Here is a 26402-nt window from a genome sequence, read left to right on the forward strand (position 1 = left end):
CCGCCAACCCTACGAGCCTAACTTTCGGATACTGTGGGAAAATTAATATTGATATTTCTCCTTTTTAACACAAAAAAATTTTGATACAAAGATGGTTTTCTATTCGCAACTCTGGTATAAAAATCAGGGATCGTATCCGAAAACAACTCCCTCTATTAATTCTATACTACTGGGGAAAAAAGAATGGAAGATTACAGGAAAATATTTCAATTTTCAACCATCTATTTTTTTTTTTTCTTTCACTAGGATAACATTGATACGTTACGGAATGTGCAGCAACGCTGAAAATCATTCCTCGAAAGCAGCTCAAACAAAATAGCCATTATAACTCTCATGGTAGGAGAGCTTTCAATTGTGCCCTAAAAAGATCACCAAGTGCTCCACGGACATCCATCTGAAGAAATAAAAGATACAATTCGTTATCAACAGATTTAAAGAATGAAAATGTCGCTATGTGGATTATCTGCTTTACATGCGAGAATGGCCTAAACATGGAAGAGGCTTCAGTCTCACCAAATGGTACACGACATGCTGAGAAATTTTATTTTTTTTTATTTACATGTTTGACCACATCTAGCCAAGACTAGCAAAGAATCGCTTGCAACATTTAGTTAAATCTGCTCCTAGAATACAATTTTGAAGAGTGATTGCAGAGCAATATATTCATCAATTACACCAAGTCAAAATAAACTTTTTAGCAAGGGATAGTGCCACAAATATAAATGCCCAGAGCATGATGGTGCTTTTCGGGATGCAAAATTCGTGGTATAAGGGTTTTTGTCACCACATTTTAAGAGCCATATCAACAAAATAATAAAACACGCTGAAAAGTAAATTTAAAAGAAAAATGACAAGGTAATGACGGTATCCAAGTCCAAGTTGTTTGTTACCCATTAATTGTTTGTATGTGACATATGAGAGAGTATTATGGGATGTTATAAAGCATTGCTTAAGTTTAGAGCTAGTTGAAGCCTGTATCATGTTGGGCTTTTCCATGTATTGCCATATGGTTTTATGTCGGATGCTTGATAATTGTGGTGATTGGGCAATACAAAAATTGTGCCAACTCTGCAGGAGCAGCAGTGATGGCAGCAATCTTAATGAGACAGAAAATGCCTCAAAACTGAAAACTATTCTTGTATTACATACAAACTTGCAATTAGAAATCTAAAACGAGATCTAAGGTACAGGCAAAGAGAAAGGGAGATTTACCTGGTCACAGCAAACAAGTTTTGTAAGCAAAGGATAGAACTCCCTAAGGTGTTTTCTGAATATCACATTGTTCATGAAGCACATGCCTTTAAGCACCTGCAAGCGCAAAACAAACCAAATTCTCTATTAGCATTGCAACTAATAGAAGTCACAAGAGCAAATAATCAAGTTGACATTCACTGCCACTCCCAAGAATGAGGTGACCGCCATTAGAAATAAAACTTAAAGCAATCTACCTGATCATTAGAAACAATTTTATGACATAATGTGACAACTGAAAGAATGGCAGTGAGGAGGTATTCACTTCATGAATCAAAGCAATAATAGTTCAACCCATACCCAGCAGAGACAGCAAGAAGAAAAAAAGGGCAGGCCTGATATAAGTGGGGAAAAGAAAAAGAAAAGAACTGAGCTGCACTCTTGTTCTCAGTAAATGTGTGCAATCAAACGCACTATCGAGCCAGTCATGACTTTCCTTTATCTTGCACTAATATAATTTTAGCAAAAGCCTAGATTGCTACATAGACAAGGCATAGTTGACACATAATATTTAACTAATAAGCAACTACTCATTTTCACATCATGTTTACTTTCAACTTTTTTAAGAGAGAGAGAGAGAGAGAGAGAGAAAAGAAACTGTATACCTTAACGATGATTGGAGAGCGCAACTCCAAAACTCGATGAATATCCACATTACTAGTTTCTCCTATTGTAGACTGGAGGTCAGATGCATCCCTGAGTACCTGTTCACAGAAAGATACCAATTTTTCTTCTGCTATTCCTTCCAGTTTCATTTCTGTAAAAGAATGTTCAGCCAATCTTGAACCATTGTTGTCTGCAGAAATATCAGTGTCCTGAGAACCATTAGGCTCTAGATGTTGCCCATTTTTGTCATTAAATCCTGAAGTTGTTTTCTGCAAGATATCCAGATAAATTGAAGTTCCTGCCAACTCCTGGCGAATCAGATTTAAAGGGGGCCTGCCAAGATATGAAGTTATTAGTAGGCAAGCTTCTTGCAACTCAAGAGTAAATGAAAACAGCGCAGCAAACAAAACAAACAAGATGATGATAAAAATTGAAATTAGTATAACAGATTCTTCTCACCTTTCAGCAGGAATATGGTGCATACGTGTTCTGAGATTAGAATAAGAATTATATGAAGCAGCAAACTCTAACAAAGATAACAAAATGTCCATTATGGCAACCTTCTGTGCTGCTTTCAAATTATCCCAGTATTTTTTCTGCCAATTCAGACACATTTTAGTTGGTGATAAAATTGCAGCAGTATACCACATGACCCAAGGTCCGAAGATGCAAACCTGAATGCTATCAATAGCACCAAGAAGTAATAATTGAGTGATGCACTTGGCCCTAACAGTTGCCATCAGTGGACTTTCCTCCTCATCTTTGGCTTCTGGCTCAACAGCCTCAGGAAGCTAAAGTATCAGATCAAATAAGTGAGAGAAGTAAAAAAGAATAGTGAAGAAAATGCATGTCGTGTCAATAACACATTACATCCATAAATAAGGATGAGGCATATCCACCATTTTTATTTTTTGACAAGCATCTCTGCCATTTTTTTATCTGATCCTCAAATAAAAAACGTTGGTGGGTTTGAAATGATAAAACTTGCTTCTTGTAAGTAAATATTTAAACATAAAATAAACTGAGTGCAACAAACACACACACACACAGAGCGAGTGCAATAAAGAATTAAAAAGGCATTTAGATGCACTCCTCCACCCCAATAAGAAAATGTTTAATAGCAGTCGAGAGTAATAACTGTGACCATCAAGAACAAGAACTTCTAAATTGTCTTCTATAAGGTATGAAAAGAAAAAAGCCATGAAAGAATGTAAGGTATGAATAAAAACCCATAAATAGAACTTATCCCGTGATTGATCCACCAAAGATATGGGAACATCAAACACCCAGAGAAAAGAATTGCTAACCACCTATGAGACAACCAGAAATGAATTGCTTACCTTGGGTGGTGAAGATGGAACTGAAATCTCTGATGTACGGCTCTTTGATTTTGACGTAAGACTTCTGAGAAATAGGTTGTCCATCATATTCCCCATAATTCTTTGGCCTATTGTCTGGCTTCGTTGGAGACTCCCAGCTTCAGCAGATTTCTGAGATCTACCTGATGGTGAGGGAACACCTACAAGAATAAAGATGTATACATTCTTAAGGTTTACTAATGGACACACATTTCGAATGTCTGAATTGAGCTCTTTCAAACCGTAGAATAGGGTCAGCCCCTTCACTGATAGTATGAAGGAAAACACAACTTCAGAATAATATCAGAGGAGAATTAAACTTTGTAAACAGTTTGGCACATTTTTCTGCAAACTGATTCTGATATATGAATGATATTAACTAATGAACATACAGCTTACCAATTGGATAAAGTTTAAGCAAATAGCTAGGTAAAAAAAAATCACAACATCTAACCTTCAGATCCATCTGGATTAGATTGTAACCCAGATTCTTGATTGTGATATTGTGAAAGAGATGCATTAGAATTCCTAGTTCTGCTATCACTACCAGCACTTGGGGATGCAAGCGGTGAAATCTTCCCATTATCACTAGCATCAAACTGATAGCCTTCACCACCTGTTTGAACCTCTAAATCTCTAATTAAAATTGAGGGGTTCTTTGGATTCTCTAGTCCCAACGTATTGAGTAGCTCAAGTGGTTGTGTTGTATATGATGCATCTCTGGTGATCAGAATAAAGTAAACAAATACATGACTTACAACTACAAATTCTCTTAATTCTGACTCTCAAAAAATTGAAAAGGATACAAACCTTATGCTCTTCAACAACATATCCCAGTCACTCTCACTGAACTGGTGTCCTCCAACATCTATCAGATGCACCAATGCACCAAGAGAAATTGAAACCACTGTCTGATCTGTCTTTTTAGCACAGTCCAACAGCAAACTCAAGAGCGGTGGCAGCATAAAGCACACCTCCTGCGTGAAGACCAATAATTGTCAGGAAACTTGGTGCAAACACATGATAATATGGACCATTTAGAATTTAGATGATATTCTGTTTCCTGTCACAATCTAATCCAAACCCCCCCCCCCCCCCCCCCCTCATTTCAAATCATGAGAAATTAGTTAGAGGATTTAAAAGAAAAGGAAAAGAAAATCACATTATTAAACTCGTATACCTTGTAAAAAGTGTTGAAAAGGTTGCACAGCAACTGAAGCGAATGAATGCTGCTTTCACGAAGCGACTCATCTCCAGAAGAAATTAAGCTTTCCTTTCCAGCATGTCTCACATGATCAAATATGGGAAACAATACACGATGGAAAATGCTCTCCCAAAATGGTGTTGAGAACTTGCTACCTCTTTCATTCAGCAAATCAAACAAAACTTCAAGTGCACAACTCCTAACCTCTGGTCTTGAATCTGATGTCAAATCAGACAAACCAGCCAGCATTGGGAACCAATAATGCTCAGTTACATCAAACGCTGTGTCAGCATCAACATCAATTGGCTTCAGAGCCCCACCAGGTATACGTCCCTGCAATTTGAAAACACGCTGAAGCACTTAAGGAAAGATGTTCATTACAAGGAAGTTAAGCAACTTTGTAAACATTGTTTTGAAGTAATCAACGAAAGCAAATAGTCAATTTAAACATTCTTTTTTTATCCTGAGAAAAGGTAGTAACCATGGCAATTTTTTTGCCATTGCTGTGAACGTTCCGATTCAAAGTCCCTTTACAATGTTTTCCTCATTTACAACTATGACGAAGAACACTAGGCTTTGGTCAATGTCATTCCATATCAACAAAAGCATTCTAGTGATACAAAGAATTGGTTGTAAATGTATACAAATTTGTGGGGTAATGCTTGCTTTTAAGCATTGTCATATTAGACAATTACGTGGTAAGGGAACTTTTTGTCAGATAAAATCAAAGATGCTTTTATCATTTACATACCCAATTGTCCTTTTGTCTTTTATGCCTTATCTTGGACCATTTTTTGTCTTGGAGAATTTTTGTACTAAAAGTTACTATCCTTTCTGAGCTTTGAAGCAACAATTTTTAGTCTATGAGCTTCAAAGCTAAGGTCAGATCCACTCCAAGAAAGGCTTTGAAGCAATGGCCGCTTGGATATTGAAGAGTGAATCTGCAGCACCTTCAATCCCTTCAGGTGCTGTTCCCATTCTAGTGCTTGGTGATTGCAGGCTGTTCTCTTTGCTTTTAAGTAACTGTCCTACAGATAAGGAGCAACTGATATTTTGGGTCCTAAGTTAGTGTTTTCTACTGTTTTGAAAGAAATTTTCAATTCTGTACAGTATTCAAATTTTATTACTGTCAAGAGCTACTTTCTGAAGTAGAGCATTATGTCCTTTTGGCATATAAAGCCAGGAAACTGATATCATTTTTTTTTTTTCTCAATGGGAAGCTGCTATTATTGCTGTTACTGTTCAATGCCGAGGATTTATAATAGGATCCATTTACATCAGCTAGGATAGAGTCACCGGCCCATTTACCAGAGCTTATTTAAAATTTTGGGTGAGAATCTTCAAAGAACATGGTTAAATCTAAACAAGTTCTTTTGGCCATGAGAAAAAAATAATATGCAGGATTTAACTCCACTATAACATAAGATACAATTCTATTTTAGGATATCTAACAACCCAAATACAGACTCAACCCAGATCTGAATCTGGTTATTTTCTGCAAGTACAATGTGGCAAAATTTGACTCAAACCGGAAAACCTGGTCAAACAACCCAACCTGAATTAACTAAAAAGTTCAACAACCTAAAGTCTAAATGGCCAGAACCTGACATGTCTAGCCCAATTGCCTCCCTTATGAAATAAACTAGATGTAATAATAATATAGATATAAATGCAGACTATCAACTCAAGATGTTGTCTGAGAACACACAGAAAAAGTATTTGCTAGAAGAGGGCCAACAAAACAAACAAAATGTATTTTTGTTTTTGGAGAGAGAGAGAGTGAGGAAACAACATGCTCAATTAACCAATCAAGCTGAAGGCCGGAAAACAAACCTCTGCTAGACGATCTTCACATATACGGAGCAGGGCAACAGCCTTCAAACTTATGCGGTGGGAAGTTTTATTGTTGGCAAACCTAATAAGGCAGTTGACACAGTCCATAAAACAATCTCCAACAACTTGATCAAAGTGTTCCAGTATAACTGCAAAGAACCTGCTGTTAGATTAGTTGGCAAAAAGAAGAGAAGCATCAGTCTGGAAGATGAAAAATGGCTGCTTCTTACCCTGTTCCACGTTCTCAAATGCACTTTCAACAATTGATTCCAAATCATCATCAGCAGCAGCAGTGAAAATCATAAAAACACTTCGCCATCCAGACTTTATGCTTCCAACCTTTGATTTTATCATCTGCAATAACATCATTATCAGTCAATGTCTCACACAAGTGCCCAACAGAATAATAAAAACTGACAGTTAAGGTTTAAAATTAAAAATGTATTAAATGCAAATTTTATGCAGATAAAAGAGGGAAACATCAGCAAGTAAGAGAGCTAGATGTTCGGGAGATCTGAGCAAGCACACATACTTGAACAATGCAGTCAACAATAAGGCTCCTTATGGTTGCACTTCGACTGTTCCGCATGAGAACAACAAAAGGTTTAAGAATGTCATTTTGGAAAGTAAAATTGGTCAGCTCCGCACGCTCCAAATACTTCATACCAAGCTGCCTCAAAGAATCTATCGCATACATAGCAATTTTCTCATCAGCATGGCTTCCAGCAGAAATAAAATGGTTTGCGAGGACAGTCCATATTCTAGCCCAGACCTGGTAGACATATCATTAAAACTTTTAAAATTTAAACCAGCATGTACTTTGGCAGAAAAAACAAATGATTTTCAATTTATAAATCAATTTAGAAACTATAGCTAGATCCCACTATGTCAAGATAACAGCTCACGTGTGGTCAAAATTACATATCTAAAACTAATAATTTATAATATGCTCATGTGTGGTCTAAATTACACATCCAAAACTAATAATTTATAATATGCACATGTGTGGTCAAAGGAAAACCAAATTCATATAAAATGCTCTATTCTTGTAAACTATTGTCACTTTACATGTAAATGTTAATTCAATGAAATTATTTAAAAAAATTTCAGAATATTCTCCATAATATATCAAGAGAGCAAGGCAGAAATATATCAGGAAATTTATAATCTTCTTTACTTAAAAGACCAGAACTATCAAGAAAGGAATTAAAAGCATTTTGAACCAAGAAAATTAACTGAATTTCAAAGATGGTCAGAGAGCAGTGATATGACAAGCCATAAAATCTTGATAAGTAGATAAAAACATGTACAAGTGGTCTTGTGGAGGTCTATCAGTTTAAAAGAGATACCAAACGTATACGAGCCATATTGTAATAACTGATCTCAACAAGCTTTTGCAAGCTGAAAACACGAGCTGGAGTTTGTTTTAGTTCTTCTGCTGATACACCACAGAGAGCGGTGAAGAACTCCACAATTGAATCGCTAGGCAATTTCTCACTATTCACAAAAACCTGTTCAGCAGGTTTCCCAGCCAATTCTTTCAGAGACTGTACAACAGCATCCTTAGAGATCTGATTTGATCCATGCATGACAGTAGCAGCAATGGCAGGAGTTGACGAAATAAATTCAAGCCGAGAAACACATTCGAGAACAGCATTCCACGTGTCCTGAAGAGAGTCTGGTTCTAAGTCACATAAGCCCAATAGAGTCCGCAATGCTTCGACATTTTTACTACGCATTTCCTTTGGAGCATGCAAGAAAGTAAACCTAACATCCAAAATCACAGACTAAGCATTACAATTAAGCTTTTCCCTAGGGACTAAGAGCATTATAATGATTGACAAATGGACTACCCCATTAAATGTAATAATGATTGATGCAGTACAGCCCATCATAAGACAAGGTAAGAAGAACAGAATGATTAGAATGATAGAGCAGAAATAAAGCAATGGTAGGAAGAGGGGAGGGGGATGGAGGAACTCGGCAAACACCGCAGCAAGAGGAACTCTTTCAAGTAGAAAAAGATAGCTTTACCTGACCAAAGATGTTAAAAATGCATAGCGCATTGTATCCATTCCAAGGACGTATGTAATATGTATCCCAGCTCTAAATCCTTCCATACAGAGAACCACCCTCGGCTTATTTTCACCTTCCTCCATTGTAACAGAGAAAGTAGCCAGCAATGGCCATCCTACAGCTTCAACCATGGGCCTTACAAGTTCAATCTCTTGTGCAGTATAAAAAACTCCTCTTTTTGCTCCTTGGTTCCGGATAATAGCCTGTGTCTGCTTAATAATTGCTTCACTTTCAGACTTAGCATCAGTTGCAGACTTTGTTTTAGGGAGAGCCAGATTAAGAATACTAACAAGGCGACCTCTCTCTTCCCCCTCTGGCTTCTGCTTGCAACTTTTCCCTATGCCAACTGCGTCATCTTTCATTTTTATCTCTTCTTTAACAATAGAATCATATATCTCTTCCAGAAGTTCGGTAGGGGCACACTCTTCAGGATCATTTGTGGCATTCATACGTGTAAAATCTGACTTTGACATTTTAGGCCAGACCATTGGATTATGGGCATCAGTATTCAACATGATAACTGCATATGCAAGAACATATGCAGTGTCTGCATTCTTGAACAGACCAGGATTATCAGCACAATATCTGCCAAACACATAACAAGAAGACTAAATCACCACCTAGTGATGCAAAGAGGCATATAGTCTTCATACTAATTGGACACCAAAATTTGTATTCAAAAACACTCACCATACAAACAGTAAAATGGCTCATAGAAGAGTGATCTTTATACACATAGGTATTTGACTCTTATTTACATTGGCTATAGCTTAGTTATTAAAAGAATCTCAAAAGTATTAAAAAGAAAAGGTTCTGTGCAGAGATTTTCGGATTTGAGGATGGGGTTGTACAAATTGTAATCTAAGCTAATTAAACAAAGAGCAAGTGTGAAGCTTGCAGGATGCTTAAGTTATATGAGAAGATTGTTCTCAAGACGTAATAAAATTTGTTGATCCAATGACGATTCTTTTTTCTAACAAAAACAAAAAATAAATAAATAAATAACCTTATCAGCGGATTTGTTGGCATAAAACCTACCTATAATGATTAAAAAGAACCACCACTAAATTAAAGTATGTTTAAATCTGTTTCCATAATTAGATTAAGCCGTGCTTCTGTTTATGTTTTAGGCACAAAGACATTTTTATGCATGCAGCATAGATACCCCCATACCGTTCTGCAAACTTTTCCATGATACGATCTATCTTTTGAGCCTCCCCAGGAAGACGGAATCCTTTAAGAAATTCACGTACTGCAGTATCAAACTTCATTCCCGAAAATGTTATCGAATCTACATAAGCATGCATGACAGCAAGGGGAAACTCCTCATGTTGACCCAAATAGTCACCAATCATTGCCTGCAACAATGCTAAGAGTTAGACAGCTTCTCTAGGAGTTGAGCAAAGGTTGATCAATAAGGGTTCTACCTTGTCCAGACTGGGACTATTTCTTAAAAATTGAGCAACTGATGCAGGATTATTTTCCACCAATTTATTTGATATCAGATACCCAACACCCTTCCCTGGATGCCTGTTGAACTGCAATGCAATTAACACTATGTTTCAGAACCGAATTACATTCCGAGAAATTGAGGATTGATCAACAATCCTTTCCAGTCATATTCGCATTGCAGAAAACTTCCAGTCTAATATGCTAAACTGTGACTATAAAACCCAATCAATTACCTCAGAGATGGCAGATTCCATGGTAGATTTATGAGCTTTTGCCTTCTCAAAGTTACTGGTAACATCTTCCCTGCTTTTTATCTCAACAGATTCTCTAGTTGAATCTTCTTCAGGAGACAGGTTACGTCCCCTCTTCCTTTCTGGTTGTCTTCGAGATTTCTCCCAATCAACGAGTGATTTTAGTACATTGACAAGGCACTGGAGAATTTAAGAAGTAAAGCGTTATTAAGCCACCACAGGTGACATGGATGCATAGAAATATAAAACAAAAGTATTACTCATAATTGGCAAGCTTATTTAGCAGAGCTGGCCAACAGATTAACCTACCTGGAGGGAGGAACCCTTAATTGATGTTGTTTGGGTGACAGCAACAGAGTTTGGGTCTGCATTTTGCATCCCTTGAGCTATTTTAGACAGAGTGTTGACCTAGAGGGCCAAAAGGCAAATGGTACCCTTATATAAAAAAGCCTAGAATAAATTATAAATATATATATAAATGACAGTGGAACAGTAACTGAGCTCAGACCATGCGTTCAAACAAGTTTGGTGCCTCAAGATCACAGTCATAGTTCACATATACATCAACAAGCATCTGGGGATCTTTACAAACTTTCTCAAGCATCCTAAAAAGTTAAAATTAAAAAGGTTAGTAGATAATAAAAAGCAAATAGCAAACTAACACGTTGAAGACAATATGCTGAATAGTGCATGCCACATAATAAGACAGTATGACTAATTAAAAAGAGTACTGTACCGGAGAACACTTGATTTTTGGTTGATGGGGAAGTCTGAACCATCCATCGGCCGCAAAACTATCAAGGGAAAGAAGACACCAATTTCACCCTGAAAAGAAATAAGATAAAAGTATTCAGGCATAAAGTAGAAGTGGTGTGTATCACGGCGCTAATGCCATCTTTGAAAGAAATAGCTTTAACAATCTGTCAAGAAGATAATCATACTTTAAGACTCTCTCGGAATCGCAACAAAAGCACAGCAAATATCCCAGTAGCATACTGCCACAAATAAATGCATAGTCAGAGGCAAATTCTCATAGCAGATTCTTCTAAAACAGGATGAAGAAAAGAGATTTAAGTAGATGCAAGAGAACCTGAAATATGACAGGGGACTGTGAAACAGAAGCCCGCAACAAAGCATATGAAAGATATGCTTTCACTGAATCAATGAAATGGAAGTTCTTTGTAAATGAATGGCTAACCCCTTCCAACAAACCCTGCATACCATAGGCGAGCAAATATGATAAAAGACATGCATATGTAAATCTGACCCCACATAGTCTAGAAAGTGCTTTATTGTATTATGCAAAGACTACTAACCAAACATCCTTACATAACTTAAAATAAATTCATAAAATTAACCTGCAGAAGCTCAAGAGACAGAATTCGTGTCTTGGTTGTGACCTCATCAGTATCTTCCTTCATACCCATCTGCAAGACAAAATATTTCATGAACAGAATGCTAGCAGAGACTCCAAAATGCCAATAATAATTGGTGAGAGAATAAGAAGAAAACCAACCTTGCAAAGGGTGCGGAAAACTAGTAATGCATCACGTTTACCAATGCTCATGCTCTCCAGGTCAATCCCTCTAAGATAAGGTTCAAGAGTAATGATACCAAGCATTAATAAAAAAACTGCAATTTTATACAGCCGAAACAAGAAAACAGAAACTAGCAATCTGGGTAAAATATCTTAGTCCATACCTTGTGATCTTTTTACCATCCTCAACATGCACAACTTTGTCAAGAGCAGCCTCTAAACCCTATAAGACACATAAGTACCATGTTAAGAACCATACAAGACCAAAAGAAAACTTCACTAAAAGCAAACACCCAGCATTTGCTACATAACTGAGAGGCCTACAAGTCAAATGAATCAAAACAAATTATAGTAAATAAAAGGATGCACCTTGATATCAGCACCGCCAGCAAGGTTGTGAAGTTCCTCAACAGATGCAAGTGTCGTATCCTTGGCCTGATTAAGTGCATCCCCTAAAGTCATTTCATTCTCATTTTGGTCAGCTGAGGAAGCTTCTTCAGCCTTTGAGGTAGAATTCTCTGAAGAAGCAACTTCAGTATGATCAGAGGAACCGGATGAAGTAGAGACCTGAAACCCATTTAAAAGACATCTTCAACTTTCTTCCTGATATATCATGGAGAAAAAAATAATGAAAGATTAGAAATATAAATTCCAAACCGGATCAGCCTCCATTCTTCTGAATATGATGCTAATCATCTGTGTCAACATTGCCTTTGATGTCGCTTGGTTTATAGGACTCTTGCTACACATCAAAGCCACAACTCATGAGAACTACTTTAATTTGGACTATCACTATCTTCGACAAATCCAAGAAGTACCTGTGAAGAGCAATATTGTAGCATACTCTGATAACTCCAAGCAAAGGTTCCCCATGGACTGCATTTTGAATTAGCAATATTGTAACATGACTGAGTTCAAATACTAGATAATAAAACAGACAAGAATACCACTAGATCCTGGACAATGTACCTCTGAATTTTGTGGATGCTACAGCAGTAAGAAGCACCTTCAGGACTTGCAGGATTGTACTGCAAATTGTTTGCAAGAATTAAACATGCGTAACAAGTAACATATGCTATAAACAAGGTTAACAAACACGATAGCACATACCTGTCAGGAGAAGAATTATCAACACAACTGCAGACCATATTCAGAATGTCTGTAAACAGAGGAACATTTCTACCACCATCTAAACCAGGATCTCCTTCCAGATGATCATAGGCAATTAGTTTCTGTGCTTATGGAATTAAAGATGATCATGTCAGTAATTATTATGCAGAAAAAAAAGGCATTAAAATTTCCAAAAACAAATTGAACAAAAATTAGGAGGTCCTTTTGGAATATATATATAACAGGCTTTCAGACAGATTAGGACTTCCCTTGATGTCCTATAAAAACCGTAGAGAAGACCATTATGTAGAAAATAAACATTCAGAATATAGATCAAGAAGGAAAGCAACAACATACATGAAGACAATCCAAAGCAGGTTCAAGGATTTTTAAGTTCTTTGTCTCAAATGCGAGTCGAAGAGGATTCAGAACAAGCTCCACCTCAGCCCCTTCCAAGGTGTATCCAGCATTTGCTAAGGCAGTTGTGATGGTTCCACTTCCACCAGTTGGCTTACTAACATGCTCTGTATCCCCAGCACTTTGTGAAAGTGTGCTTGATCCATCAGGTTCTATTCCAGTTTTTTCAGCTCCAGTTTCAGTTTCAAGTGAACTATAAGTAAAATCAAAAACAAAAATTAGAGGGCATGTGCAATAGTTATAGTATCAGTCATGATCACATTACGGCAATAATAACAATTCCATATCATTTTTAACAAGGCCATTTAGAGTTTTAGTTTGCTAAATCTCACAAAGGCCATAGTGACAGACAAAAGCTTCAGCTCTGAACTAAACGAAGAATAAGTAAACTAATAGACCAAAAAGAAAATGATAAAAACGCTATTTCATTGGTTAATATCCTGGGTAAGAAACTAGGAATAAATCAAGTGAGAACAAGAACGACTACTATATTATGAGATTGTAAACAGATATAAACCTTCCATCTCCAGCCAAAGATGCTGCTTGATTTGTCTCACTGGATGAAGAATGCTGTTTTGCTTGCTTTGGACTATCTGAAGAAATGGAAGAATATAATTAAAGGAAAAAAAAAAGGTAACTAGATGAATGCTATAACCAATGAGCAAGAAGACAACATGAAATTACAGGAAGAGATAAGTTCACATATAAAACCAAACCAGTGAAGATGTCATATATTAATGCATAGAGAATAGTGCACAGTAGGATGTTAAGGCCCCACGTCCTTAGTCTCCCACCCTCTTTTTCTTCTTAATACCATACTTCCTCTATTTCATGTGTCAACCCCATCAGAAATTGTCTTCTAAAGAATTAGTCAATCACAGGGAAAAAAAGAAGAAAAGACCAACTCGACAATCCATTATAACAAAAAAAAAACCCAAGATCATTATCAATTTTGCTTGTCATTATTTGTTTCATTCTTCCATTTCTGCAAAAATCATTTTGAAATACACAAAGATGTCACTTACAACATCCCTACTAAAATCCATCAGACAAGAGGTTCATCTTCTAAAACAGAAAACTCATTTTCTAATAAAAAATGTGAAATTAATTACTTAAAAAAGAAAGTCATCCGATTACTCCATAGAACCCGAGTTTCTTAATCTAATGCTAAAACAGATTATAACCTATAAACAATGCAACTACTCGTAAACCCTACTTTAGTATCTCCAACTACCATTCTAACTACATTTTAAGTAATAACATAGTTGAACGCCATCAAATATGGAACACGAAGATTAAATAACTAAATAACCGCTAATGCACTAGAAAAATCAACACAGCACAATTCAAAACTAAAACTTCTTAAACTCGCAATCCCGGTTAATTCGCCATGAATCAAAATTAGACTAAAAAAAACAGTAAAATGGAAACAGATTATAAAAAAATAAAATTATAATTACTAATTAGACCACAATTACCAGATAAAATGGAAACAGATCTGACCTGAATAAGTTTGAATAGCCTTTTGAAGATGAGGATACTTTTTGCCGGCACATTCCTTGAGCATCGACTCGAATGCTCGGCTCACAAATCCACCTGCCGCCATTTTGTTTCTCTATTCTCCGATGCTTCGAAACCGATAGTTCCAGAGTTTCCTTCTCTCTCTCACCTAAATGCTAAAACGAAAAATTCATTGCCGAAGCAGAGAAATTAGCCGTTGATTAGAGGAATGGAGCCAGATCGTCGTCGAAGTGAGTTAGGATCTACGAGTACATGCAAGGAGAGGAGACAGAGAGAAGAGCAGAGGAGTTACCGCGTTTTTCAATTTGTTTCGAGAGAGAAGAAATTGGAGTGAAAAACCATGAAGATCTGGAAAGAAATGAGCAGATCTGTTGAACAGAATAATCTGCACGAAAATGTTAAACCAGTGGTTTTTGTCTCTACTGGGCTTATTTGCGACGAGCCCAGACGACGCCCGGGTTTTATTTGGACCACCAATTTTTGTTCTATTCCGGTTCTGCCCTGATATTTTCTTTCTTGTTTTCTTTTTTTTTAATTTTTTTCAACTAATTTTATAGCTTAATAATTTGATAAAAAAATAAATTTTGATGGAATTCAATATGTTTTGATTAATTTTAATTCAATTAATTACCAATTAAGATAACAAATCATAACAATTTCATTTTAATATTATATTACTCATTTAAAACAAACTCACATGCTTAAGTAAAAAAAAAATAATCCTTATTCTATGCAATAGTGATTAACTTATTTGAAAGCTTGTTTCCATTCTTTGCAAATATATATAGGATAAACGGATGTACAAATATACAACATAAAAAAAAAAGTTCTTCTAAGTTTTAATCTAATTAGAGAAAGGGCCCTTCAAATATGTAAAAACAGTGAAGATTGAAGTCTTAACAAATATAAACTCAAAATATTCAAAATTAGCTTGAAACTCTCCATCAATTTCAATTAAAGACACGTGTCAACATCCATTGCTCTCTATTCATCAGGACAATTTTGAATAATAGTATAAATGTTGTCAAATTTTTTTTAAATGTTATTTTTCGAATTAGCCCACATGTTTCAAACAAAGTTTTTAAATTGGCACCTCAATCAAATTTTAATTTATAAATCAACAAATAAAAAAGTTACAACATTTATTAGTGGAATTAGTTCGACAATTTAATTTACTTTTTACTAACGTTAAATTTGTATACAAAACAGGCACGAGGGGGAAAAAACCATTGTAATTTATTGAATAGATGAGTTCGAAGGAAATAGAAGCTTTATATTTTGAATAATTAGGATATGCTCTAAAATCAATCAATTGCTTTGAATAAAAGTTTAACTAATTGCAAAATGATTTTATTTTTGGTCGGGTTAACTATGTCAATTGGACGTGATCATTTGCAAAGATTGGGCTTAACGGGTTTAGGCGGAACCCGAAAACTGAACCCAACTGGCTTTGACGGAGTATTGCCTTGGAACTCAGCCCTTAACTAAATGGGCTCATATCCAACCTTGAGCACACATTTTTTTTTCTCTTTCTCTCTCTTTCTTTTTGTTTTTTGAATAATATATGAGTAGGGAAATTTCCTATACCGTGCAAATGAAGCTGCTGTCTATTTTCATAGATATTTTTCCTAGATTTTTCATATGAAAAAGAACAGTGTAAATTGGTCCAAAAGAAGAAAAAGGAAGCATGTAGCAACCAAATTATAGAATATTATCTCATACCATGAAGCCAATTATCCCAAAATTCCAATTTAACACTATTTTGGTCAACTAAATTCTAAGCATTGCAATTCTTTAGTAGGCAATTTAGCCCGTTCATCATTCAACTTTAATTAAAGTCTTATATTAAAGTAGCTATCAAATTAAGAAAAATAAATACTTTATATAAAGTAAAGTATCGTGTGCTGTCCAGAGGAAGCCAAGAAAAAAAAAAGGAAAACTACCACAAGACTCAAAATTATCGATCAAAACTTTCTTGACCAAAGTTGTCAACTCACTCTTTCATTGAAAGGTCTAACTGGAAAAATTAGGAATCCTAAATGTACACTGTTCTTTATTTAATTATTAATTCAAGAGTGCCAAGCCCCATTGCTCACATTCAATGATCTTGTGGAAATTACCATCATTAAAGGAAAAAATTTAATAGTTAATTAAAAAGCAAAGGAGAAAAGAATACAAAAAAAAATTCTAAGAAGTATTTGATTTATATATACAACTAGTCCAAGGGTCAAGCTTTAGATGACTTGACTGTTTTGTTTTTTTTTTTTTCCTTCCACTTTGTGGCCTACCTCAAAAAGAAAATTGACCCTTTTTAACCATGCCCAAACTGTCTAAATGTACAATAATTATTGTACCAAGCTCCATCTCAACGATCAATTGAGAAAAAAAATGTTAAAAAAAAGGAAAAAAAATCTATAGAGAATGGATTATGTGGCTCTCAAGGAAGCAGATCATCCCCAAATAGGTAGAGCAGCCGCTCGACGGCCCAGCTGGGTTCATTCTTAGGCCAGCCCAAGCTTTGACATGAAGTGAGTAAAGGGGTTCTGCAAAGGGGGCAAGTCTTGTGATTATCTTCATGATCATCGTGATCAAAATCATAATCATGGTCGTGATCTTGATCATAGTCAACCCATCTGTCAATGCAATCTTTATGGAACACGTGGCAGCAGTTCCTCAGTTCTCTGACTTCGTCACCTTCCTTCAGCTGGCTCAAGCAGACTGCACAGGTGTCGGAAACCCAAGGCACTCGTTCCTTAGCATCTTCGAAGGTCGTCAGCACAAGACTGTCCCTAATCATTTGTGAAGAAACCAAGGAAAAAGAAGAAGAAGACGAAGGGTTGGGTTGGGAGTCAGATGAAGTAGTGAAGAAGCTTATGTCTCTAAACCTAAGAACCCAAGACAGGACCCATCTCAACACTGCTAAAACAACAGCCGTTTTGTAAAGAAGATGGGTTACAATTAGCCCTGGATCCTCTACAAAGAAACCCATTGAAACACAAGGAAAGGCGAAGGAAAAAGGAAAGAAAGTAATTAGCAGGAGAAAAGGGAGAAGAAGAAGAGAGGAAAAGAAAGAGGGAGGGTTAGAGAAGCACCTTGGGACTTATATAAAGAAGGGAGGTTGCAAGCGGCCTGGGGCCAAGGGGGGTGAGATAGTGGATTGCTTTATTGGATTTTTGTCGGTGTGTGGGTAAGCTTTGGAATAAAGGAGAGAAGGGGTTGCTTAGATCCCTATGGCGTGCAATCGTGTAAGTCACAGCTCAGAAGGACGGTGGTCGATTATCTCAAATATCTTTTCATTAAAAATAAAAAGGAAATTAGTAGGTGCTGTTAGAGAAGTTGGAAGGAGACTAGGAGATAGCGTGTGGGTTAAAGTTAGGATTAAAGTAAAGTAAGTGGATCGGATCATGAGATTGTGGGTGTACCCAATGAATCTGGTGTTTTGCTTCGTAAAGAACGTCTCAAAAAGATTGGCTAGTACTACAAAAAATTGTTGGCCACGAACTCATGAACATGATCAATTTCTCTTTTATAATAAAAAGAAAGAGAAAAAATTGTATGGCAGGGGGAAAAAATATGCACTTACAGCATTAACCGTAGCCATTGTTGTTTAATTTTTTTAATTTATAAGATTAAATATCAACATTATTAAATGGATAATGTGGTAAGTTTTTTCGTCTAACTCAAAAACGAAAAGAAGCAATTAAAAAGAGAAGAAAACCCTTTTGACAAGTTAAGTTTATAAAATTTAAAATTAAATTGGACTGATCAATCGAACTGTTTAAATTAAAATTTGATAGTTTACGTTAAAAACTCACATTGTAATTTAATTGATCAAACTTTTTATCAAATCGGGTTCAGAGTGAACCTGAATATGAACCGGTTTTTATCATTTAAATTATTATTTTATTTTTAAAATAAAATTTCTCCTAATTGATGGGACTCAAACCGGCTCTTGTCATGTAAATTATCCGACCATGCACTATATAATTAGGCTGATACAGGTGCAACTGGTCCCATGCTGTAGGATGAAACTCGCTTGTCGCATGTGCTTTGCTGACTGCTGCCTGATTCATTCTGAATTTGATGTGTACTCGAAGGCATTCGATTTAGCTCGAATCCTAAGCCATAAAAAGCAAAGGAGAAGGAAAAGGAAAGAGCAATGACCCATTTTAATCATCACACATCATCATCATCCATCCAATATTCAAACAAAGAGCCAGATTAATTTTAGAATGTTAGGTAGAAAGGAAAGGAAAGGAAAGACCATACCGTATGCAAAAAATCACAGAGAAGATTGCTTGCTTTCTACATGACACGTTAGAAGCAGACCCATCCCACGTTGGTTTCCACACAATCCCAGTCAGATCCCACCGAGGCACTACCATTTCCTATTTTACTTTTACGATTTTAACTTGGAAAAGAAATGGGCAGTGGGGAAAACATATGCATAAAGAATGAAAGAAACAACAACCGAGAAAACTTAGAACCATGGTTTTTGTCTTTCCGGAAAAAGGACGCCTGGTTTACCTAAAAAGCAATTGAAAGAAATATTGGTAATGGATGCAGACGCATGAGGCTAGCACTTGTTTAAGGAACCTCCGTCCGGTCTCCGCATGCATGACTGGGTCAGGTTTTGATCATTTTTCAACGCTGGCAAACTCATGATTACGGGAAGATTTTTGTTGAATGAATGGAACGAGTAAAGCAGAGGGGATCGTAAAACCCTATCCATTGCCACCAGCATGGGCGGACCCATGGGAGGGAGTATGTTGGAGAGAGTGTTGTCACATCACACTACTCATTTTTCAAAATAAAATATTTTAATTTTTATACAATTTATTTAAAATTCAGAATAGTTAATATATTAATAATGTTATTTTTTTATAATTTTACAATAAATTGAGTCAAAAATTTTAAGTAAAGGACATTTATCAAAAAGTAATTTATGTATTAATATTTAAATATTATAAAAAAATAAAAAAATTCTTTTATAATTTAAGATTTTATTAAAAACTTTAAAACTTAAACTATTTTCTCTATTTATAAATTCAAATCCTTCATCTTTTTGTTCATTAACTGTGTTTTTAATTCTTTAAAAATAATTCATCTAAACTTTAATTGTAATAATTTAATTTCAACTCAAATTAAATTTTTAAATACTTCATATCTAAATATTTTTTTAATTAATTTGATAATTTAGATTCATAATTATAACATAGTTAATAGAAAATAGTATTACATGTCAAATAATATCTTAAAATTGAGAGTTTATTTATTTATTTTTTAGATGTATTATTTATTTATTTAATTTTTGTATTTAATTTTATGTAGCTTGTGGATACTTATATTTAATTTTGATCAATGAATAAAAATTTGTCATATTGTTAATTACTAACCCTGATAATTTATTATGTAAAATTATATTTTATTTAATTTTAATATTTTAATTCATATAATAAATAATAATTTTTAATTAATTTTATAATATTAGATAATTAAGCTGTGAAAAGATACTTTAAAAGAAAAGAAATTATCTCACAAACTCAAATATCAAACAATAATATCAGAATTCCATTAATAATGTACTCAAAAATATTTTTCTAAACAAAGTATTGTTAAATTTGATCTAAATACTCTCTTAATAAATTTTAAATCAAAAAATAAATAAATATGACGCTTTTCAAAAAAATTTATAAATCTACCCCTCGCCACTAGCACAGAGCAAACACTTTGAACACGCTGTTTGCCAAGGTTGATTCAATATAAAAAAGACTGCTATTACATTTTACAACTATTGATGTGCCCCTCATTAAAGTTAGTGACTAGGTAAAGGTGGCTGCTGTAATATCTTTCTGCAAACTCCATATATATCCAAGGTTTATCATAAAGGCTGAGCAAAGAATGGTCCATCTTATCTATAAAAACAGGTCGGCCATGAGAATGTAATCAGCTCAAGTTCGTTCCCTGACCCTACTGAAACTCTGTTTACTTACAAGCATACAAGCAATCAGCTTGCTGCCATTTCTTTGCAGCAGATATAAATGAGGGGTAAGTATTGATGATTCGAAGAACGGGGAAGAATTCTGTGTATGGGAGGTAAGCAGTGAAACCTGATAGAATAATCAACAACTACAAAGTATAAAGAGATTACATCAATTCAGGGAAAACAAATATTGAACAGTCTTCATCTATATTTGTTTTAAGGATATTGCAGACATGAAGTGAGTCTGAACAGTCATATAAAAAGGAATAAGATAAAGTTTTTATATATAAATAAGTTTTAGTTTGATGAGCAATTAATGCTATTTTAAGAGTTGCATTTTCAAAATATCTCACAAAAGTATAAATATTAATGGGTTTAAAAAAAAGGAAAGAATAAAATGTGATAAACCCAAAGATTAAAAAACAGGAAAAGAACAAAAGAAAAACAGCCAAGTTCATCAACCGACCAAATTGACCCATCTCATCCTCTCGCACGTTACACGTTACCAGAACAGTAACATAAATAATCAGATAGTTTTTTTTTAATGAATAAGTATTGCGCGCATAAAGTTTTTATTTTTATATATTTTAATAATTATATTTAAAATGTAAAGTTAATTATTTATAAAGTAATGATAATTATGATTGAAAGACGAGTATATACAAAAACAATTAATATTTTAATTATATATAATTAAAATTTTGTAATATTAATTTATAAATTGTTCAATGCAATTAAGTTATTATTTATAAATTAAATAAGCTCGATCAATATTAATAACAAAAATATTTAAAAAAACAATTTAGAAATATAACAAAAAAAAAAAGACCCTTTTTTTCAATATTATATATAATATATAAATTATAGATTCAGATAATAGAAACTTTTATTGCCTCACAACAGCATTCTTAAGATGATCAAAAACAAAGGAAAAAACAGCATTTTGATTGAGCTTCCATGTCGTGCAGCCTGTTTGACGGTTTGTCTACCAGATATGATACAAACACTTGCAACATTATATTTATAATTTCTGGTTGAAATTGACAGCATGATGCACAATATCAACAATTTCTTGCTGAAAACTGACAGCTAGAGATAGAACATGTCGGTTAACAGAGGAAAGTATGCATTTTCCTTCCAATTCCATTGTCTGGTTCATTTCATGCTTGCTCACTCTCTCTCATCTTCATTTGCATCTTGTATTGCAAAGTAGCCGGTGCACAATCCAATGGTGTTTCTCCTGGAATTGATGTGGTTAGAAAGAGCTAAAGCATAATTATGAGACAAACAGACGCATACACATCAAAGCTAGACATGCGAATGGAAGGAGAGTCCTCAATTATGGACTTCTAGGTAACAGCTAACATCATTAAAGAAAGCTATGATTGAGTATCATACTTTCATTCTTCCAAATTGAAGGTGAGAGTTCTTCTCTGTCTTTTCGTTTTCGTTTTAACCTTGTCCCCTCAAAGCCATAATTATATCAGAAGCCATTTTGTCCTAATTAGACAACTCAAAGGAGTTTCCAACGACATTTTCAACCTTCAGTAACCTTAAAACTCTACCTGAGCTCTTCGATTTGTAGATAGACATATTCTAAAATCAGGAATGCCGAAAACTCATAAATAATAAATTACCCTGTGCGTTCTTGTAGTCCATGCTTGCTCCACATTCCATGAGGGCAAATACTATATCAGTTCGATTGAAGAGTGCCGCCTACACCAAGTTTATCACGTCATTAGTGTCATTTAAATTTTGGACTGAAATGGAAATTAAAATTATGTAATCAATCAGCCAGCCTTCAAGTAAATGTAAAGGACTACAAATATACTAAAGAGAGGGAGATAAAGAGAGCAGTACCAGATGCAGCAAAGATAATCCTTGCTTGTCATGGTAATTAGCATCCACACCCTGCACATGTAATCATACTTAAAATTCATTACCAGCTGAAATTTTGGAGTAAAATTGTAAAATACCTCACTAAGAAGTCTCTTGACCGCAGCAGTATCACCATTCTTTATAGCTTCTCTTAAACCCTGAGTAAAGCAAATGCATAAGTACATAATTCAAAAGAAGTAAAATCCCCAAAAACTTGAACCTCTCATGACTATTCAAATACTTCATAAAGAGCTCTACCTCTCCGTTGACATCATAATCCATCCGGGGTTTATCTGCAGCAGTACCATTTGCCACCAGACCAGGATTGAAAGCCAAGCTGCATAATTTTACCCATTTAAAAATGTGCAATAAAATAGACAGCAAAATACGTCACCAAAAGAGGCTAGAGACTTAAACAAAAAATGAAATCATGAACTTAATGACATATGATATCTCAAGAGGATAATGAGAAGGAAGGAGACCATGGGACATTGAAAAGGAGGAGAATAAGAAGGCCATGAAATAGAATGAAATGGCCAGAAAAGTGGAAAAGTATGGCTTCCTCACACAATTATCCTCCACTACATTAAAATCAATTCTAGATAGTTCTATCAGGCCCACTGCCAATAGGCAAGCAAGATGAAGAGAGAAGGTAAATTGATTTCAGTGTTTTATGCCTCAAACCAGAAGGCCATGATTTTACTAGCATCCAGCTTCAGGTTTCAATTAACTCAGGCCAGAGTACAGTTGAGTGGGCCAAAAATAGTTAAGGTTTCCATGCTCAATTGCACAAGAATTAATACATCAAACCATTATGTTTGGAAGAAGTGAGGAACAAAGATTGAATACAAAAATTCCAAGATAGCATACCTAGATTTGCTGTTTGAAGTGGAGCCTTTACTCTTTGGAACAGTGGCAGTCTTCTTTGATTTTGGATTTGACGAAGCCACAGAGGTTGAAGGGTTTTTCATCTGCCCCAGGAACAAATATGAGTTCGTAAGAAGCTTGGAACAGAATATGAGATGCAGCTTAAACTACTGAAGAGTTCATACCTGAAGTGGAAGCACATCTGTGGTTGGTGCTGGAGATTCACAAATACACAAAGGCATTCCACACTTGCAATCTGGAATGCTTGCAACAGGCTGATGCCCTGCAGTTGCTTCAGTTTTTGAACCCATATCTGCACTAATGTTTAATCTAGAGACTTCGTCTATAACAGAATCAACTCCACCTAAAGAAGGCTGAGGATCAGCTTTCCTAGATCTGCACCCATATAAATCCACGAGAAAACCATGTAAAGAAACAAAAAGAAAAATGAAAAATCATAAAGAAATGGCCTCTTAAAACAATACTGAAGCAAATAAGAAAAGCTAAGTGAGGCAAGAGTAGAAGGCATCCACTACCACCAAAAATCTTAAGACATATGGAAGTCCAAGCAACACTCCCCCTTCCTTCCCATCCCTCTCTCTTTCAAAGAATTTTGATATTATACGTAGAACAGATATCAATATAATCAAATTTGATATTCTATTCCAGTACAAGGGTTATTAGCGTCTTGATCAAATTATGCATGTAAGACAACTGATTGATAGTATATGTATCAATTAAGAAAGGTTTACCCTGAAGAGTCATTGAAACAATCTGCACAAACTCTAACAGCCGAGTATATGCCAAATTGTGGTAAAGCCTGAATTTGCACAGGAAAGAGAACAGAAAAGATTGCTTAAAGCTTATTTATCCAAACTTTTACAACTTGAGAAATGCACAGTAAACCCAAATATATAAATAGAGGGGATGGGAGCTTGAACCATTTGATTTGATGAATGTTCGTGGCATAAAGTCCTCCCACAACATCGGCAATGGTGCTGCGAAAAGGAGAAGAGACAAACCATTTGATTTCATGTATTTTCCCAATGGCAATCTGTCTAACATAGACTAGATTCACACCTACTTTGAAGATAAATTGCACACAACAGTATGTATATTTACATTTACTTTTCTTTTTAACAAGGAAACATCAACATGAACAATAGCATACTAACATCACTTTAGTCACAGTGGATACAGTAAAAGATTTATAGAGTTCAGTGAACTTAAGATCGCACCACCTTTGAATCATCCTTACGGACGCATTGTAGTCTTGCATAAGAATTATCCCACTAATAGTATACATATAATAGGCCTGGACTATTGAATTATGTTAACAGCCTGAAGTTTTCAGACAAACATTATCGTGCAGTCACGCACCTGAAATTAAACTCACAACATCACATATGGACCCGATTCAATCTTCGATTGAGATTGCAGTAAGCCTAGCCACTAACAGCAGGCAAATTGGATAATCAATACTTCCAATTACCAATTTATCGCCTCAAAATTAAATCATACTAAAAAACTCAATTATATTCAAAAGAACTCAGAATCAGCAAATTCAACGCATTGAAACAGTTATCTTTAGCGCGAATCGATCAGTCAAACAGCTGAGATCAAAGCAAAGAAAGCGCACTCCATGATAATCTGTATGATTACCGATTTGTCACAATAATAAACCTAATCGCTAAAATCTCCGTCAAAAAGGAAAACCAAAAATCCGTCGATATATTTCATCAGATTAAAGGAAAATGATAAGTAATTTATTCGTAGAAACAAAAAACGATAATAAAAAATAATAAATTGAGATTAAGAAAATACGCGGCGCCTGAAAGTGTTGAAGCTGCATTTGCAGACGTCGCAGCGTGCTGCTTCCTGGAAGACCGGGGGCTCCAATGGCATATTCCGATCTCTCTCTCTCTTCTTTTTTTCGTTTTCCCCTTGGCCGGCAAAGGAACAGATAAAAGATGCTGAGTTTTTTTGAGGTGCCTTTTTTCTTTGTCTTTTTTATTTTATTTTACCCGTTATGAGTCTGCGGTCGGATTCTTTGTCTACCCGGATGTGGTCCACTTACCCGCCATGTCAGCCGGATTGAAGGTTGAAGACCGGATGAAAATAGAAATATTGTTCCGCAATAATTATTTGGCTCAGTTAATTTTTTAAGATATTACCAAAAAAATAAAACAAAATTAACATGCAAATTATCTTTATTTTATGTCACTCTAATCATGTAAAATGAAATAATCTCAATTAATTTTGCATAATATTATCTTCTTCTTCTTCTTCGTTTCTTTTGGTAAGTTATGCATGATATTGTTCATGCAAGCTTGTAAAGTAATATACTTATGCAATGAATCAAAAATTATTAAATTACTTTGTCAATTATTATATTAAATGTGAACATTTTATTTATGGAAAAATGTTCTTAACACTGCGTTAATAAATACTCTTCAAAAACTGTAACTAATTATTCAATAATTTTTACAACAAACAAGCCTTTAATAGCTGTTCCATGATTTTTTTTTTTCCTCAACATTTGCTAGATTAAATTTTGTTGATGGCAATAAAAGAAGAAAAAATGGAAATAATAACTTGCCAAGAAAAAAGGGAAATAACTAAACGATTTTATATATATATATATATATATATATATCAAAGAGAGGATCATCTTTTTTTCTCATCTAAAATCTGTAATAATTACAAAATATTTTTGTTAAAAGAAAATGAGAAAAACAAAAAAAAAAAAAATCAATCCATTGAAATTCCATAAATTATTTTTTATCTTAGTACTGAGGGCACGTGTGGTTTCCCTTTATTTCTTTTTATTTTTTATTTTTTATTATAATTTTATAATACATTTAGTTCATAAAATAGATAAGAATGAAATAAAATAATTATTACATGAGAATAGAATATAATAATTATTACATAATTTGATATGACTGATAGAATAGAGTAAGAATAATTATTATGACTTATTACAGTGTTTGATTGGTAATAATAATTTGAAATAGAAAATAAAAAGATAAAATTACCTTTTATTATATATATATGA

At 34.7% G+C, this 26402-nt stretch overlaps 3 protein-coding genes across 4 annotated transcripts; all 3 read right to left on the bottom strand.

The window, feature by feature from the left end:
• Positions 1 to 29: 29 nt before the first annotated feature.
• Positions 30 to 15039, bottom strand: ATMIN7 (HOPM interactor 7). Of its 2 annotated transcripts, XM_021421775.2 has the most exons (34): positions 14909 to 15039; positions 14599 to 14771; positions 13613 to 13688; positions 13036 to 13288; positions 12679 to 12800; positions 12538 to 12596; positions 12387 to 12444; positions 12226 to 12310; positions 11938 to 12135; positions 11733 to 11791; positions 11548 to 11617; positions 11390 to 11458; positions 11122 to 11244; positions 10973 to 11026; positions 10768 to 10856; positions 10540 to 10636; positions 10341 to 10439; positions 10014 to 10211; positions 9756 to 9866; positions 9502 to 9686; positions 8287 to 8913; positions 7602 to 8019; positions 6785 to 7024; positions 6483 to 6606; positions 6253 to 6401; positions 4396 to 4752; positions 4026 to 4192; positions 3670 to 3935; positions 3198 to 3376; positions 2532 to 2648; positions 2317 to 2453; positions 1857 to 2190; positions 1213 to 1308; positions 30 to 394 (listed from the first exon to the last, which is right to left on the bottom strand). In XM_021421775.2, exons 2-34 carry the CDS (start codon positions 14699 to 14701, stop codon positions 332 to 334), a joined length of 5382 nt encoding a protein of 1793 aa, XP_021277450.1. In that variant the 5' UTR covers positions 14702 to 14771; positions 14909 to 15039; the 3' UTR covers positions 30 to 331. The 2 variants fall into 2 exon arrangements, with proteins under 2 accessions (XP_021277450.1, XP_021277449.1); XM_021421774.2 differs by having other exon boundaries at positions 14599 to 15029.
• A 1750-nt stretch (positions 15040 to 16789) lies between these two features.
• LOC110411070 (RING/U-box superfamily protein) lies at positions 16790 to 17738 on the bottom strand. The gene has a single exon (XM_021421084.2). It carries the CDS (start codon positions 17603 to 17605, stop codon positions 17054 to 17056), a length of 552 nt encoding a protein of 183 aa, XP_021276759.1. The 5' UTR covers positions 17606 to 17738; the 3' UTR covers positions 16790 to 17053.
• A 3729-nt stretch (positions 17739 to 21467) lies between these two features.
• LOC110410444 (Ankyrin repeat family protein) lies at positions 21468 to 25351 on the bottom strand. Its single transcript, XM_021420125.2, has 10 exons — positions 25169 to 25351; positions 24286 to 24342; positions 24097 to 24164; positions 23530 to 23740; positions 23348 to 23448; positions 22736 to 22814; positions 22576 to 22635; positions 22460 to 22510; positions 22237 to 22315; positions 21468 to 21839 (listed from the first exon to the last, which is right to left on the bottom strand). The coding sequence occupies exons 1-10, from the start codon at positions 25247 to 25249 to the stop codon at positions 21760 to 21762; spliced, it is 867 nt and encodes a 288-aa protein (XP_021275800.1). The 5' UTR covers positions 25250 to 25351; the 3' UTR covers positions 21468 to 21759.
• Positions 25352 to 26402: the final 1051 nt, after the last annotated feature.

This window comes from Theobroma umbraticum, unplaced genomic scaffold (genome assembly GCF_002168275.2).
Source record: "Theobroma umbraticum cultivar Fairchild unplaced genomic scaffold, ASM216827v3 scaffold_56.0, whole genome shotgun sequence".
Lineage (NCBI taxonomy): Eukaryota > Viridiplantae > Streptophyta > Magnoliopsida > Malvales > Malvaceae > Theobroma > Theobroma umbraticum.

What these genes read in the sequence shown, in the direction of transcription:
- LOC110411070 (XM_021421084.2), bottom strand. Translation starts at nt 17,605, where the DNA reads ATGGGTTTCTTTGTAGAGGATCCAGGGCTAATTGTAACCCATCTTCTT.
- ATMIN7 (XM_021421775.2), bottom strand. Translation starts at nt 14,701, where the DNA reads ATGGCGGCAGGTGGATTTGTGAGCCGAGCATTCGAGTCGATGCTCAAG. An exon ending in CTGCTTTGGATTGTCTTCAT is followed by an intron (nt 12,801 to 13,035) that starts GTATGTTGTTGC and finishes CCATAAGCACAG; the next exon opens with AAACTAATTGCCTATGATCA. An exon ending in AACTTGTTTGCTGTGACCAG is followed by an intron (nt 395 to 1,212) that starts GTAAATCTCCCT and finishes TTATTTCTTCAG; the next exon opens with ATGGATGTCCGTGGAGCACT.
- LOC110410444 (XM_021420125.2), bottom strand. Translation starts at nt 25,249, where the DNA reads ATGCCATTGGAGCCCCCGGTCTTCCAGGAAGCAGCACGCTGCGACGTC. An exon ending in AACATTCATCAAATCAAATG is followed by an intron (nt 24,165 to 24,285) that starts GTTCAAGCTCCC and finishes GTGCAAATTCAG; the next exon opens with GCTTTACCACAATTTGGCAT. An exon ending in GATTATCTTTGCTGCATCTG is followed by an intron (nt 22,316 to 22,459) that starts GTACTGCTCTCT and finishes AACTTGGTGTAG; the next exon opens with GCGGCACTCTTCAATCGAAC.